This window comes from Myotis brandtii, unplaced genomic scaffold (genome assembly GCF_000412655.1).
Source record: "Myotis brandtii unplaced genomic scaffold, ASM41265v1 scaffold833, whole genome shotgun sequence".
Classification (NCBI taxonomy): Eukaryota; Metazoa; Chordata; class Mammalia; order Chiroptera; family Vespertilionidae; genus Myotis; species Myotis brandtii.
The window spans coordinates 339,239-355,860 of NW_005371384.1; the positions used below are offsets into that span (position 1 = coordinate 339,239).

At 50.3% G+C, this 16,622-nt stretch overlaps 1 protein-coding gene across 4 annotated transcripts in view; it reads left to right on the top strand.

The window, feature by feature from the left end:
• DYM (dymeclin) overlaps positions 1–15,199 on the top strand; it is a 239,778-nt gene extending 224,579 nt beyond the window's left edge. For all 4 annotated transcript variants that reach the window (XM_014531961.1, XM_014531962.1, XM_005884490.2 and 1 more), the window contains one exon: positions 13,399–15,199. In XM_014531961.1, the coding sequence (XP_014387447.1) occupies positions 13,399–13,548 (150 nt within the window). In that variant the 3' untranslated portion in view covers positions 13,549–15,199. The remainder of the gene's footprint in view (positions 1–13,398) is intronic.
• Positions 15,200–16,622: the final 1,423 nt, after the last annotated feature.

Consider the following 16,622-nt stretch of genomic DNA (forward strand, 5'->3'; position numbering starts at 1 on the left):
GGTGCGGGCGTGGCGGGGGGCCCCCCCCCCCCCCCCCCCAGTGCACAAATTTCATGCACCGGGCCTCTAGTTTGCATATAAAAATCAAATTATTGCCCTAGCTCAATGGTCGGCAAACTGCAGCCCCTTGAGTGTGGCTCTTCTACAAAATGCTACGTGCAGGCACGCAAGTACAGTGTGATTGAAACTTCGTGGCCACACTCAAGGGGTCAAAGAGCCGCATGTGGCTCTCGAGCTGCAGTTTGCCGACCACTGCCCTAGCTGGTTTTGCTCAGTGGATAGAGCATCGGCCTGCGGACTGAAGGGTCCCGGTTCGATTCCAGTCAAGGGCACATGCCGGGGTTGCAGGTTCGATCCCCAGTGGGGTTGTGCAGGAGGCAGCTTATCAATGGTTCTCTCTCATCATTGATGTTTCTATTTCTCTCTCCCTCTCCCTTCCTCTCTGAAATCAATAAAAATACATATTTTAAAAAATCAAATTATTTTTCCCTCTCCTAAAATATGATCTATGCCCACCCACTCCCCCCAAAAAAGACAAGAGGAATATATGTTAAAATGTTAAACAGTTGTTATATTGGTTTGGAACTTATAATTTTTTTTAATCTCTGTTTTAAAATTTTTCTTCAGTAAATAGCTTATTTTACTATGAGGCAAGTAGGAAAAAGTTTTTAATTTTTAAAAATATACCCATTATGAGTGCTACTATTGAAAAATAAGTGTTGGTAAGGATGTGGGAAAATTGGAGCCCTTGTACACTGTTGGTGGGATTATTAAATGGTGCAACCACTATGGAAAACAGTCTGGAGGCTCCTCAAAAAAATGATGACTCAGCATTTTCACTTCTGCTTTCAAGGAGGTCTCAAAAAATTATTTGCACACCTTTTTGTAGCAGCATCATTCGCAACAGCCAAAAGGTTGGCAAATGGGTACAGAAAATGTGGTGCGTACATACAGTGGGATAATTATTCAGCCTTACAAAGGAAGGGAATTCTGTCCCGTGCTACCACAGGGATGAACCTTGAGGTCATTACGCTAAGTGAAATAAGCCAGTCACAAAAGAACGAATATTGTATGATTCCACTTACATGAGGTACCTACGTATTCAGATTCATCGAACAGAATGGTAGTTGCCCGGGTTGGGGGAGGGGAGGATGAGGAGTTGTTTAATGGGTACAGAGTTTCAGTTTTGCAAGATGAAAAAGTTCCTGAGATCTGTGTTACAACGTGAACATACTTAACACTATTGAATCCAACACTTAAAATTGGTTAGGATGGTAAATTTTATGTGTGTGTGTTTTTTACCACAATTTTTAAAAAGTGAGAGAAAGAAAAAGATGGCCTAGGCAGTGTTAGAGGATGTTATGATGAGGAATGTATGGACTTAGGAGTGAATGTAGTTAATGGTTTTAAAGCACATAGGAATGGGAAAATAAATTATATCCCTGTTTTCTCTCAAATAAAGGCCAGGCCTTCTGTGGGTATCTCAGTGATGTGCTTTTCGAAGAGCCCAGAGCTAAAGCTTGCGATTTGTCTGGGAGCATTTTCAGACAGTTGATATTTTTTAGTTATTCTCTCTGACCTAGCAGTGAATTAGCTAAAAAGTAAATGTAAGCATACCTTAAACAGTTCAGCACTTTCAGAAATAAGAATGTAGGTAATTTAAATTGAACACGTGAGTAAAAATTTTGAGAAAATAATTTGTTGATGGCTTAGAAACCCAGAGAGATTGGGCATATGTGTTATTAAGAGTCGTTATTTAGTTATGACTACAGATTAGCACTAGGTGTATAATAAGCAACCAAGAGGTTGAATTGCAAACCACATTTGAAAGTAGAGAGAGACTAGAATTTTGAACATGGGAAAAATTAGAACTAGACTTATTTCGATTGCAGATTTAGAAAGCTAAACAAGAAAAATGTATATTTGGAACACGGTGTTCCAGAAGATTTATTAATAGAACTTGATACACCCTTGCTGGAGCTCAAATACACGTTAGCCTCTCTACATATAAGCGCAAAGCTAAAAATTCCCTTGCATCATCAGCCTAATAGAGTTTTGTATTGTTTTTAATTCAAATCAGATTTAATCAAATAGATCATAGCTGAAAAGTCAAAGTAGCCCCCAGAAAATGAATGTGAAATTTCTTACTGTTAACAATTTCTTTATGAAATCTATTTTCAGAATTATGTATTTGATATAAATGTTTGCATGTTTATTTTCAAAGGCATTTTCTTTATAAGTGATAAATGAGTTTGGGGAGAATAGGATAAAAAGAGTCATTTAAATAATCAAAATCTCAGAAGGTAATTTTTATTTACCAGTGAGTAGGTTCATGAAACATTCCATGTTGAAATCAGAGAATTTCTATTTCCAAGCTGGAATCTGCCTAAAAATGCTATTTTTTTCTGGGCATTGCAGTTGTTCTGATATATATGGTTTATGATAAGGCTCTATATATAAGCTTATAAACTATAAACTGTCAGTTTATACTAACAAAAAACCTAGTTTTGGGGGGAGGGACCAAGTTTACTATCTCCCTTCTAAAGATGGAATTAGTATTGTTTTTGCGCACATGGCTCTTCATATTTTTCCCCAATGCCTGAAGTGCTTCCTCCCTGCCAAAACTCACCCCTTTCACCCAGGACTTAGAAATTGGTTATCTCCTCAGCAGAGCTTTCCCCAGCCCGATGCCAGTCCAGCTGTCGGAACCCTCCCCCTCGGCATTACCACCGTGGCGTAGTCCTGGCTCCTCTGAGTCAGGGCTGTCCTAACCCGCGCCCTGCTGGGCTCTGGGATACAGTGCCTTTCATCTACATCTCCCTTTAGCTCTGTCTATATATTCATTTACTTGCAGTCTACAACTTTAATACAACTTCTTTCCTAAGCTTTCTGTAGCAAGAGGGAACTTTAGACATACATGAGAAACACGTTGCTTACCTTTTGTGGATAATTCAGAATCTTGCTGTGTTCCATCATCCTTCTCATGTGTGTGTTGCACAGGCCTGGGGGGTGTGGGAGGTCCACAGTCATCCCTCTCATGTGCGTGTTGCGCAGGCCTGGGGGGTGTGGGAGGTCCACAGTCATCCCTCTCATGTGCGTGTTGCACAGGCCTGGGGGGTGTGGGAGGTCCTGCGAGCACAGTCATCTAGTGGGAGGCTTCCTGGGAAGCGGGCTGTTTTTTCGTGACTTGCTGAACATGTGCTTGTGGGGTGTGGGAGGTCCACAGTCATCTCTCTCATGTGCGTGTTGCGCAGGCCTGGGGGGGGTGGGAGGTCCACAGTCATCCCTCTCATGTGCGTGTTGCACAGGCCTGGGGGGTGTGGGAGGTCCTGCGAGCACAGTCATCTAGTGGGAGGCTTCCTGGGAAGCGGGCTGTTTTTTCGTGACTTGCTGAACATGTGCTTGTTCTCTTGTCCTAGACACAGTGTGCTTCAGTGAATGTCCCAGTGAGTAGGACTCTAGTTACGTCGCAGGTTCGCCACCCTGGGGAAGGGGAGACAGGCAGGAATGCGGCCTGGTGGCGGCAGGGAGTCCAGTGCAGAAAGCTCCTACTTGGGAACTTCGTTGCCTCCTACCCTCAGGTGAAGTCAGGTTACCTAAACGGCTTTCCGAATTTAATGTCATCTCCTTCCTGTCATCCACTCCATCCCCATCCCAGATTTCCCTACAAGAAAAGGAAATCTTGTCTGGCTGGTGTGGCTCAGTGGTTTGAGTGTCACTTATGCACAGGAGGTCGCTGATTCAAGTTCCAGTCAGGGCACATTCTGGGTTGTGGGCTCGATCCCCAGCAGGGGGCGTGCAGGAGGCAGCCAGTTGATGTTGATGTTTCTCTCTCATCGATGTTTCTCTCTCTCCCTCTCTCTCTAAAAATCAATTAAAAAAATTTTTTTTAAAGAAATCTATTAGGAAGAATCTGGAAATGAAATTTGCATGCACATTTCTGAAGGGGGTCCAGTTTTTCTAAACTTTGTGTAGAGAATATACCCTCCCCCTTTATTGGAATCAGGACTCTTGCCAAGCATTCCTGTTTCCCTCTCATTCAAGAGTGGGATGGGGGAGGGGAAGGACGCGTGGCAAAGAGCGTGACCACTGTGCGTTCCATATATGGCAATAGCGCAGGTCCTGTGAGCCACCTTGTGTTCGGTCCATTTACACTTTCATCTCTGGAATCTTAAGGGCTTGCTGTTTTCCCCAAACACACAGGCGGCAGTTTCCTGGCTTCACACGCCGTCCATCAGTCACTGTGCGTTTGCAGTCCTTGGAGGTCCAGAGGCAAGGCTGGGGCAGAGCAGGCATTCATCACAGGGCTTGAACTTGAGCGAGATAAGGTGCACTCCATAGACGCCAGCCAGAAGCCAGTCGTGACGACCTGTCTGTCCTTGTTCCTCGGCCATTCTTCCTGCTCTCTGAATACTGACAGGCTGATGACCAGAGAGTGAAAGGGGCAAGGCCAAGGAAAACTTCTCCTTTCAGAAACAGGCACTGGGACTCACTCGCAGGCTGTTTTCCCCTTTCCTAACTTCTGACGATGGAGTCAGGGGAATCGGAATTTTGATAATTCTTCCAGGCGGCTGCTTAATCCGGCCGGGAGGCTATCGGGACTGGGCTCGTGTCAGCAGCTGCTGCTGAACTGAGCATAAGGCTTGTGAAGTCAGCTACAGGGACCCTTCCCAGAGGCGAGCAGGGCCAAGGAACCATATCACAAGATAACGGCTCATTAGGATGGAGCCAGACTGAGGATGGGAACAGAACTTTATTTGTCGGCTCCATTGTTTCTAGTGAAAAACAAAAGTAACAAAAGTTATTGGACTCAAAACATATGACCATCAACAGAGGAGACTCTTGGATTTATTTCTGGGTCCGTTGCTTTCGAGCCCTGATTTCCCTTTCTGGGGAGAGGCAGCTGGGAAGAGCTGCCGGGGCTACCGCCTCCCTTCCACCGGTGGCATTGCCACGTCTCCTTACTCATCCTCTCCTCTGCCCCCACTGGCAGCTCTTGGTCAGGCCTCATCCCCGGTCACCTGGACCCCTGCACTAGCCCCAGTTCCTTCTCTCTTAAGAGTCTGATCCCCGCTCCCAATCCCAGTGGATCACGTTGCTTCCCAAGTAATCCTGCAAAACCACGTCCAGGTGTGCTCACCAAAACCACGTCCAGGTCTGCTCACCAAAACCACGTCCAGGTCTGCTCACCAAAACCACGTCCAGGTGTGCTCACGCGCACTGAGTAGCTTTCCTTGGCACAGACTGAAGTCGAGTCAGGTCCGTGGTCTCCTGAATCTGCCTTTCACGCTTGGTCTCACAGCACTTCGCATCTTATTCCCTGTTTCCCAAACAGCCTGCGCACCGGCTGGCCTTGGGCACCTGGGGCTTCTCTGCCTCCATGCCTGTCTTCAGTTATTTCTTCTGCCCCAAATGCCCTTCTTCCCACCTTCACATGCCTGAACCTACCCATTGTTTACAGATCACCCAAATGCCACCTCCTCCTTAAAGCCTTACCTGATGCCCCCATTTAAAGTAATTTCTCCCTTCCCTGGACTCCCATAAAGTATACTTATTAGTATAGTTTACATGATACTTGTCACGTCTGCCTTATTATTTTATAGATGTCTTATCTCCGTGCCTCAGTTATCAACACCTTGGTGCAGTCTCCATTCTTCCTGCTGTCTTCTCTGGCAGTGGTTTTCACTCGGAAGCCATCAGGAGTTTTTTCAAGCCACAGAGTAGCCTGATGAGATTGCTGCATTGCGCACACGCCCCTCACTGCCCAAGAGCTCCCAGAGAGGGCAGGGCATGGGAGAGTTTCCTTGCTTGGCCAGGCGTCTGAATGATTCCCTCTGCCTGGAATGCTTTCGCACCTCTCTCCTCTCCTTCAAGACCGCCAGACCCTCCACCTCGCCACCTGTCCTGACTACTCTCATCTCCAGGTCTGTCTCTCTCCTAAGCCACCATAGCCTCTGGCAGGCGGGACCTTCCTCACTCAGCCACGCCTTCCCTGGAGCTGTAGGTGGCACACTCATAGAGCCATCCTTCCGCACACTTGTATCCAGGAGCGAGTGAAAACCGTGTACAAACCCACATCCAGTACAGGCACCGTGGGGGGATCATACAGACACATGGCTGCGGTGGGCAGGTGCCCAGGCACTGCAGAGGACCAGGGGGGGCTTTGTGGAGGAGGGGAGGGAGCCCGTGACCCCCTCTGGAGTAGACGACATGCGTGGGGAGGACATCTCAGCTAAGAAGAGCAGTCTCAGAAAAGACACAGAGGTGGGACGCGCCTGGGTGTGCAGAGCACTCGAGGGGTGCGCTGGGCAGGGGCTGATGGCTTGTGTGAAACGGAGGAAGCAGGCGATGTGTGGACCCGTGTGTGCACATCCTAGGATCCACCTGCTCAGAGCCCGCAATTAGTGCATTAGTGTGCTAACGATAGGGTTCGTGGAAGAACTCCTTCTTAGTGGCTCTTTCTCCATCTGCGTTCATCTGAACTCTCCAAGTAATTGTTAAGTGCTTAAGGGCAAGGACACATTTCATATTTTTTATGATACAAAGGGTCACCCTATAACTGAAATTCATTCTCGTGCTGGGTTGCCTTAAAAGTAGAGCAGAAAGCTCTTAGCTGTTTGATAATATTATAGGTTAATATTTAGGGATGGAAATGATACAGTATTCCAGATTGGCACCAAGATAATTCAGAGGGGAGAGTGTGCGGCGGATGAAACAAGAACGGACGTGAGCTAATGACTTATAGCTGGTTGATGGGCTGTTTTTTGTATATGTTTGCACTTTCCTCTAATCAAATGTTGAAACGTTGGGCCTTTGTTGATACTGGGTGAGCCGTCAGCTTAGACTTCCAGCAGGTCGCCCTCACACGCAGTGCGGGGTGGCAGCCCCGTGCCTCACATCGCACTGCTCCGGCTCTGACCACCCGGACAGCCCGGAAAACAGCCAGACTCGGCCGTCAGGTCGAGGCCTTGGTATATAGTCACAGCAAATGATGTATGTGGGCCCATCAGCCAGATGGCGAAGAAGGCCATTGTTTTGTAACCACCATTGTGTTAAAACACCGTATTTGTTAAAGCATCAGTGATTATAATTAAAATGTAAATATTAATACAAAGGAAGGAAGGATGCATGGGTGAACAGGTCACCTTGCAAGAGGGATTTAATCAGAAGTTTTATCTTAACACATCTTTCTTCACCAGAAGGTATTTTGTACAGAGAAGCCACGGAAGATGTCTCAACAATGTGAATGACTTGCAGTAAGCACAGCATTCCCTCTTCCTTAGTCGGCTTCTTTTGAAAGTGAAGCAGGTTTTTTTTAATCCTCGCCCCAGGACATGCTTAGAGAAAGGAAGAGAGAGAGAAACAGATATGAGAGAGAAACATCAATCAGTTGCCCCCTCTACACACCTCAACCAGGGCTCGAACCCACAACTTTTGGTGGACGGGACAAGGCTCCAGTCAACTGCGCCACCCGCCAGGGCTGGGATCCTGCCCTCTTGGGTGTCTGGGTCCTGTGCAGAGTGACGAGCCCCATGCAGAAAAGCAAGCAGTTCCCATGAGTGTGGCTCCCGCTGGGCCTGCTTTCAGCACGAGTTCTGCCAGCGAATCCTCTGCTTCTGCCCTTCACCTTCCACCTTGAAGCAAACCCCCAGCCTCCTGCGCTGAGCGGACTGGTCTTTGAAACAGATGCTTTGACTCAATAGCGTGGTTCAGTCTTGAGGAGTTTACACATTTGGCACCTTCAACTGCCACCTGGAAACTAATGACTTTCAATTCTAATATCTATCCCCAGCCTAGTCTCTCAGCGCTAGGCTCGCCAAAGGGGCACACTTGTCATCCTGGCCCTCGAGGCCCACCTGCCTGTCTCCATCCCTGCACTTCCCGTGTCCCACCCCCCATCCCCCACTGCCAGCCTCCGGGCCTGTGCACTGGCCCCACAGGACTTGCCAGACCCAGAACTGTACCCTTGAACTCACTGTTGCTCGGGAGACTCCACGTGCAGTGCCAGCTCTCCCTGCCCCCAGACCCATTCCTGCAGGTCAGAACCCATCTGTCGGGGTGTTTCTCCAACTTCCCCTGCAGCAGGAGAGCCTGTCCTTACTGCCTCCTCCTCCATGCAGCCCACCAGCCCCCAGAAAAGAAGGGAACTTCAAGCTCCTTTCCAGGACCCCCCCTGACCTGGATCAGGGGAGAAGGGCCTCGCCGGGACTTGGCTCCGGCTTCAAACGCTAGTGGGCTTCAGACTCCAGCTGAGATGTGACCATACATTTGTGGAGAGCTCATCCCAAATGTGAGTTCAGCCTTACATTGTGTCCATCTGTTTTTCTAAGGCCTTTCTGCCACTAGTCACGGAAGTGGTTGGTGTCACTTGTAGACACTTGGAGGTGGCAAGACAATGTCTTGAGTGAGATGTGGTTGGTCCCCTGGCCTGAGCTTTCAGGATAGGGGTCTGCTTACCTTGTAACTCTCCGCTTGGGTGGAAACTTACTCCCAGCCAGCCCCCCGAGACCCTGTGCCTGGCCGGCCGTGAGGCTCTCACACGTGCAGTGTAGTGACCGTCTTCTGAGCGGCCCTCATCATGGGCTTCTCCATTTTAGCTTCGGAGTTCTTAATCTGTAACTTTTATTAAGTGGCCCTTCATAATTGTCGATAGTTTGAATTTAGTTTTTCATTAATTTTGAAAGTAATTCACATAATACAGAATTATGCCACATTTAGCGTTACTGTTACTCACAGACGGTTGGGTATCTTTTTGTCAGTTAAGTAATAATATGGATACGTCTGTAACTCGTTCCCTTACACACAGAAGAGCCTGTGGCTCAGACTTGCTGAGCCGTAAGTTAGCTGAGTTAGTATGTGGATGTTTCCGGATTTGTCAGTTGAGTATTTCTCCTAGAGTTTGCTGTCCAGGCCCAGGTCAGCTCTCCCCCCCAGTGATAGCCAGGTCCACGTGGGAGAGGCCATGCGCCCACTGTCCCTGTCCCTCCTCCTAACCGCCAGGTGCTAGAGGAGCGCGCTCCTCCCCTTTCTCCTCCACGGCTCAGCATAGCCTCGTGTGTAGCTGGTGCTCACCAAGGCCAGGACCCGCCACTGGAGGACTTGGTGTTACGCAGCAGGAGTATTTGGGGAAGGAATGGGGTGGAGCTGATAATCATCCCCAAATCAGCCCTGGGTTTTTAAAAAATGTATGTAAATGTTTCCCCTGTCTCATGGTGGGATCTTTAAACCAGTTCACTTCGCACGTGCACAGAACCCCACCCCAAGCCTGTGTGCACTGCTCACGGGAACTCCCTCCTGCAGCCTGACCCCCACACCTGCCGGTGGTCACGAGTGGTTCGCACGGACCATCGCCCATCACTCATCTACTCAGAGGCTTATTGTGGTCTTTCAGAAAGTTCTTTTTAATGTGCTATGTAGCTGTTTGATTTTAAATTGCACTAAGCTTTCTGGAGCCGGGCCAGGGGCTTGCTAGAATTTCGGGTGCTATCTGTGTAATCTTTGGGTGGAAGGGGGAAAACGCCATTGAACTTTTTGTGGTAATAAAATTATTGCAGTTGAGCCCTACATCTGTTCACTGAACATCCTGTGGGTTTTCACCAGATCACATGACTGACAGCAGAGACCGTCTTTAAAGCGTTTGGTCTGCTTGTTATACCCGAGTCTCAACCACTAAATCAGACCTTTGCTTTGTCTCTGGGCTGGGCGTCCGGATGCCCCGCTGTGGTGGGTTGATTCACTGGAGCTGATAAAAACATTCCGGCCAAACTTGAGAGTCTAGCATTACCTCTGGCTCCAAATATCAAAACAACAGGATTGTTGTCAGTAGCTCTGGACTGAGACCAAGCTCCAAGCCTGAGAGACGCGTTTTCTCTCCTTAACTGAGTCACAGGACAACTGTCTTGGAGAGGGGGGCTGAAGCCCGCTGCTGGCACACTCCAGGTGAATTCTTGCCGCAACCACCAAACCAAAGCCCCACCCCCAGCCCCACCCTCCGCTTTCCCAGGCCCTAGTGGTCCTCAGGACGCCCCCCAGTTGTCACCACCTGGGGCCCACAGGGGCCTGAGAATTGGAGAGAAGATGGGTGGTCAGCGCTGGGCAGGCCTGGGAGCACCTCGTGGCCTGGGCCCGGGGAAGCAGGGACTTTGTTGGCGGAGTCAGGAGTGAAGACGCTCCCTCGAGTGAGGAAGTGGGACTTCCCTCGGCCATCACAGGATGGCATCATTGTTCTCCCCCGGCTGGAAAAGGAGGAGAGGAAAGAGTGACTCTTTCTAGGTTGTTGATCTGACATTCAGACTATGACACTTCTTGGACTGAATCCTGACAAAATGTGTCCCCAGTGTCATCAGTGCTAAATAAAACCTTTTGTCTTCCTTTTCCTTAGCTCCCAGGCTTCTGCGACAGATTAGAGGAGCACTATTTGTTTAGAGGTCTGTTTAAATCTCGAACCATGCTGCCCTCTCTCTAGCTGTGGTAGGCTTGCGGGAGGGGCGGGCTACATGCAGCTCGGGCACAGCGCGCCCTCAGAGGCTGCGTTCACACTCGGGTTGACCAGATGGTGTTTTCAAAGCTCTTGTATGACTTATGCCTCTTATTCTCCCTTTTATAATGTTCCCAGTGCACTCTTAAAAACGGCTCGCTGCAGGAAATGGAAGCTCTTACTTTGCGCTTTCCAGTGTTAGCTTAGTGTAGTGAGTCCTAGGCCGTGGTTGGCAAACTGCGGCTCATGAGCCACATACGGCTCTTTGGCCCCTTGAGTGTGGCTCTTCCACAAAATACCATGTACGGGTGCGCAGGTACAGTGGGATTGAAACTTCGTGGCCCATGCGCAGAAGTCGGTTTTGGCCTGGGCGAGTCTATTTTGAAGAAGTGGCGGTAGAAGAAGGGGGTGTCGGTCGGTCGGGCGACGGCATACGCAGTGCGGGGGAGGCGCGCGCGATTCATGCACGAATTGAGTGAGCCAGCCAGTCAGCAGTCTCATTGTGCAGTGGTTAGTGCTAGTCGCGTCCGCAAATCGTGTGCGGGTGACAAAAGTACCTACTCGAAGCATAAAGTTACCTGTATTTTTCCAACCAGCTGCAAATCCTACAGGTATTTTTGTCATCAGTTTAAGAATTGTCATTATTTTGTGATGGTGACTTTATTATTATAAAATGAAACATTTTTTTAGGTATGTTGAGATGGTTTGGACATATAGAGAGGATGAACGAAAGGAGATAGACGAAATAAGTATACAAGACGAGTGTGGATGGGAGAGTTGGAAGGGGTCGACCTCAGTGAACGTACTTCAATCAGATTGAGGACGTTTTTAGCAAAGGCCAGCTTAGGAGTACCCTAATTAAGTTAATAACAATGTACCTACCTATATAGTTTAAGTTTTAAAAAATTGGCTCTCAAAAGAAATTTCAATCGTTGTACTGTTGATATTTGGCCCTGTTGACTAATGAGTTTGCCGACCACTGTCCTAGGGACATGCTTCTGTTTTTCTTGCTCTTTATGCTTTATCCCCCTTTCTGGATCTTATAAGTGCTGATGAAAAGTTACAAGAAATAATGTCTTGCCGCTCACTGTTCCCTTGTGGAGAGAGGAGCGTGGGGGGTGCGTGGCCGCCTGCAGCGTGCAGGTTTTGCGAGTAATGGAGCCCTCCTGGCCTTGCCCTTGGTCCCTGTGTTCAGTGGTGCACCCTCGGGAGGCAGTCACAGGCGCCCAGCCGGAGGGGGGCGGGCCTGCACCAGCTCTCAGGCCACAGCAGCTCTACACCTCCCGTGTGTCTTGGTTTTAAGCAATTGGGGTGACATTGGATCGAAGAACCATACAGGTTTCAGGAGTACAACTCTGGGACTCGTGCCTCTTTCTAACTGAGCAGTCACCAGAATTTCCCCGAAGCCCCACCCCAATAGGGGCTCTTGCCTAACTCTTTAGTTCAGTGAGAAGGAATTCTCACTGAAGCAGTTTGCTGGCTCATTCTTTCCCACCCACCTCCGTGGAGATGCAGAGTGTAAGTGACCTTGCATCCTGCCCTAAGGCCTCCACAGGGGAACCCCAACGATGCCACAGGGCTGTGCATCTGTCAGTCATTCTGATTTCTGACTGGAGTGCATTTCCTGGCTACTGACCACATAGAAGCAGGTGTTAGACTCCCGCTGTAGGCAGTGTGGGGGCTGGCCCCCCAAACCACCAGCCCTGCACTTCCCCCCACCCCTTCTCTCCACGTCACTGGGAGGGGTTTTCTAGAGTTTGAGGCCATTCTAAGAAGTAGGACTTCCTTGTTATTAGGGGATACATTTCTTCTTCAAACACAGCCCCATCCATTCTTGATAACTGACCTCATTCTGCGTTTGGTCATTTTTTAAGGACCAGTGTGGTGGGTTCTGTCTTGCAGTGACAGGGCACAGAACTAGCCCCGAGGGCCCCGGGGGGCTGGGAGAATGGAGTTCAAGGACCAAGTGCTAGGGTGGCTGTGGTGACACTTTCAGACTGACTTTCCCGCTCAGACCTCGGCTTTGCTCCCCACGACAGCCCAGGCCAGGTGCCCAGAGCAGGCCCTGCTGCCCCTCCCATTAGTGGGGTGGCTGAATGGGAACATTGCAGACGGCCGTGGTGCAGAGCACGGCTGGAGGCAGCTGCTGGCTGCACCCTCTTGCTACAGATGCCAGTTTTTCACAGAAAAGAGTATCACTGTTGCTACCTGTAAGACACCTGATTTCATGACAAAGACTAACTGCCACCTCCAAGAGCCCTGTCCCCTCACACCTGGCACCCGTGCCAGGCCAGAAGCAGCACAGAGTGTGAGGAGGCTCGTTCAAGAGGCCAAGGGCCTGGGCCTCCGAGAAACCACCCAGCTGCTTGGCAGTTACGTGCTGGCCGGGGTAGGGATGCCCGGGACCTCCTAAGAGGCTGGCGAGGAAATGGGTGCCTGGGCGGCCTAATGGAGGCCCCGCCGGTCAGAAGTGCTGGAGCTAGTGCTTCCCTCCGCTGACCAACTGGCCCTCGCAGGAGGTGGCGAGCTACACTGTGCAGAGCAGCTGCCACCCGGATGCCAGCGCTCCACCCAGTGGGTGCCCGTCCGCCGCCCAAGCTGAGGGGTTGCGCCGGAAGGTGCTCCTCTCCAGGGTGACGGCCCTGGAGCCAAGTCCCACACGGGCAGCTGCCCTCCGTGCTGTAGGGTCCCACGCAGGCCCCGTCTCGCAGTCTGAGGTGCCCACCCTCTCGGGCCCCTGCTCCTCTCGGGGTGCCGAGGGGGGCGGGTGCCCTTCCTGCAGGAACCGCCGTGCTCTGAGGAGTCCTGTGGGAGCGGAGCTGGGAAAGCCCCAGAGCTCTCCAGCCGTGGCCGCCTCGGGGAGGGGCCCCCGCACACAGTATGGGACGGCGCGATTATAAACTCGTCTTGTTTCGTTGCAGAAGTTTCCGGAATTGAAATTCAAGTATGTGGAAGAGGAGCAGCCCGAGGAGTTCTTCATCCCCTACGTCTGGTCCCTGGTGTACAGCTCGGCCACCGGCCTGTACTGGAGCCCGCAGGACATCCAGCTGTTCACGATGGACTCCGACTGAGGGCAGCCCCGCCCGCCCCACCACCAAGCACCTTCTCGTGTTTTTTTTCTGGCGAACAGACCTGGGAGATGGCCTGGTGTGTCTCCTGTTAGGATCAGGAAACAGGCGTGTTTCCCTTGCACACTCGGATGTGGAGCATCGGTGCCAGTTGGCAGTAGATCACTCGGCTTCGATTATAGTACAAAGGGGGGGGGCACAACAATAATAAATATCCAACCTGCTGTCCCACATGCAATTTTATTTATTTCTAAACCAGAACCAAGAGCTTTCCCAGGAACCCGCCGCCTTAGGCACATGATACTTCCCCAGGACATTCTATTTTTTTGCATGTTCAAGGTTTTTGTTTTAGTCGCGTGTGTATGTATATGTGTGTTTCTTTCAACACTGAGAAATACCAATCTGAAAAGATGACGAGACAGGAATTAATGAGGAAATGAAGTCGTCTGTGTGGTGATTTAATAAACACGGTGCCCGGGCAGTTGGCTAAGCCTTTAGATCCCCTGCATCTTTCCCTCAAAAAAGGAAATGGCTCCGCCTCATGAAGCCCAGCTCGGCTTTTCTGTGGATTTGGCCTCTGTGCTGTGGCTGAATTAAATTGGAGTCTAGTACAAATTAAGTTAATCCACTCTGTATTAATCATTAGGAAAAGAAAGCTTCATTTCAAAAGCAATCTTTTTTCTTCAGCCAGACTCATGGGAGAAAAAGGAGACCAATTTGATTAATACAGTATCCACAGGAGATGAAAAACACGTTTTTCTCTTTGTTTCTGACGTGGTTTAAACTCGTTGGGGCCTAGATGACCGCGCTGGGTCCCTGAGCTGGAGGAAGGCGCTTCTCCGAGGGAGCCGGCAGCGGCCCTCAGCCCAGCAGGCACTGAAGGCGTGGGCGTCCCGGCGAGCCCGCTCCACGTCCCGTCGCCCCTGCACAGTCTGGATGAGAAGCAGTTTCCTGCACGAAGACAAAAGCACATAATTCCACGGGAGCCTGAGCATCCGCTGCAGCCTGCCTCCGGCCCTCTCAGGAACCAGCTTCTGTCCCCAGGTCCCCGGCGGGTGCCTAGCCCATCACAGTCTCGGAAAAGGACACGTCATGCACGTCGGCGTGTCCCCCGGGAAAGGCCTGGGCTGCTCCATCTTCCAGGCCTTTGAGGTCGGCTGGGCAGTTTTATCCTCGCCCAGACCAGCGCTGAAACCAAAGCTCCCACGTGGGGAAAGGACGGATAGCTTTAATTTGTTTCTGAAGCATTTGATTTGCTTCCATGAAACCAAAACACAAAATTTTCAGAGGGTCACGTAGGGTAGCTGAGTCTCTGGTGGGACCTGAGAAGTGTCCTCAGGGCTGAGGGCTGGGCAGTGCCGCGGGACAGCCAGTGGGCTGCAGGGCCGTCAGCTCTTGTGACCAGAGGAGCCCCAGTCTCCCCCGGCCGCCTGGCTCACCGAGGTGCCCCCAGAGCCCCGTCTCCTCTCCTCCCCCTGCTCCTCTCATCACCGCACAGCGGAAGTGCCCACTGGCCTGAAAGCCCAGCGGGGCTGCGGCCACAGAGGCAGCGTGTGCGTGCCCATCCCTGATGCCGCTGCACAAACCCGCCAGGAGCTGCTTGCTTTTGTGAAAGATTCATTACATGACAATAAATTTAAATGACATCATTGAATTACGCTTGCATTAATTTGTTTGGAAATTTTTTTGTTTTCCACAAAGTAAAAATGGGTAGAATGAGGCCATACAGGATCGTCATGTGTTAGGAGGGAAATTAACATCTGATTTCATCCACGATACGAAGCTGTTATTGCAGTGTGTCAGCTTACCAACAAAGGGTTCTGCCACAATATTTATCTTTAAAAGAACGTGCCCCTTTCGCTAGCACCTTATCTTTCAAGAGCTCAAGGACTGTACAAAAAAGCTTCAAAAGCAGAACTGGTTCCCACTGTCGCCGATTGAGGCCGGTGCTGGGATCTGTGAACAGCAGCCTTGCCACGTGGGCATCACAGGGCAGCCACGTTCAACGGTGCAGCAGAGCAGGGCATGGAGCCGCTCGAGGGCGAAGGCAGAGAAAGGAAGGAAAAGAAGGTCCCTAAAGGTGAAGCATAGAAAGTGCACCGCACACCGTCCTCTCCTTTGGAAGGAAATCGCAAGAGCTGGCAAAGCAGAAGACGGAGAGGCCAGAACATAGGACCAGCATCAGTCAACTTCCTTGAGCTTGTTAGGGTACGCCCATGAGAGACGCTGGGGAGGGGGGTGCTTTGGACCCTGAATTTCTTACTCTTTGGCAACAGTGTCCTTTAGGTTCTGGGGAGCCAGGGTCTTGCCTTTGGGATTTAAGCTCCCTGCGTAACTGAGTTGATAGAGGCTTGGGTTTGCAAGGTCAACCCTTTGGGTCTTAATTTCCTCCTAGGAACTATGCCTGCAGTTCAGTAGCTGCCATTTGGATAATAGGGACTTGGTCTTTGAGCTTCCTGATGCCAAATTCAGGGTTAATCCAGTGTCCCACATCACCTCCTGGAGTCCAAGAGGTCAGGATTTCCATTCTCTGGTGAAGAGCCAGGCTTCCTCTGAATTTGAAAAGCTGAGGAATGGATTATAGCACAGTTCACAGCAAATACTTTAATTTTGTTTTTTAAGAACTCGGAGCATAAAATGTATTCTCCTTAGCACATATCCTTTTAGGATCCCCCATCCAAAACAAGGGAGATTCATTGGGAACCCCCTCCCCCTTGATCAGGGCGTACATGGCAACCACTGCTCCCTGACTCCCCAGGGCTGTCCAAGTCCCAGCTGCTCTGCCTCTGGAGTTGTAAAGGCCCCCAGAGGAAAAGCAGCCCCATGCGACTGACCAGGTGACACTTCACCAGCCTGTTGGCTTCGGGATCACTGCAAACAGAGATTTAAATATTTTGGCCAAATTCCCAAGGTGTCCTTAGCTGGAGGGTTGGTTAGATTTCTAGTCCTCCGTGACTGTCAGTAGACTATCCTTCATGGATTCTGTGAGCCAGGCCCTGAATGTGGATCCAGGTGAAACCAGGCGACTGGTGTCCCCAGGTGCCTAGCGCATGTACATTCTATTATGGATTGAATGT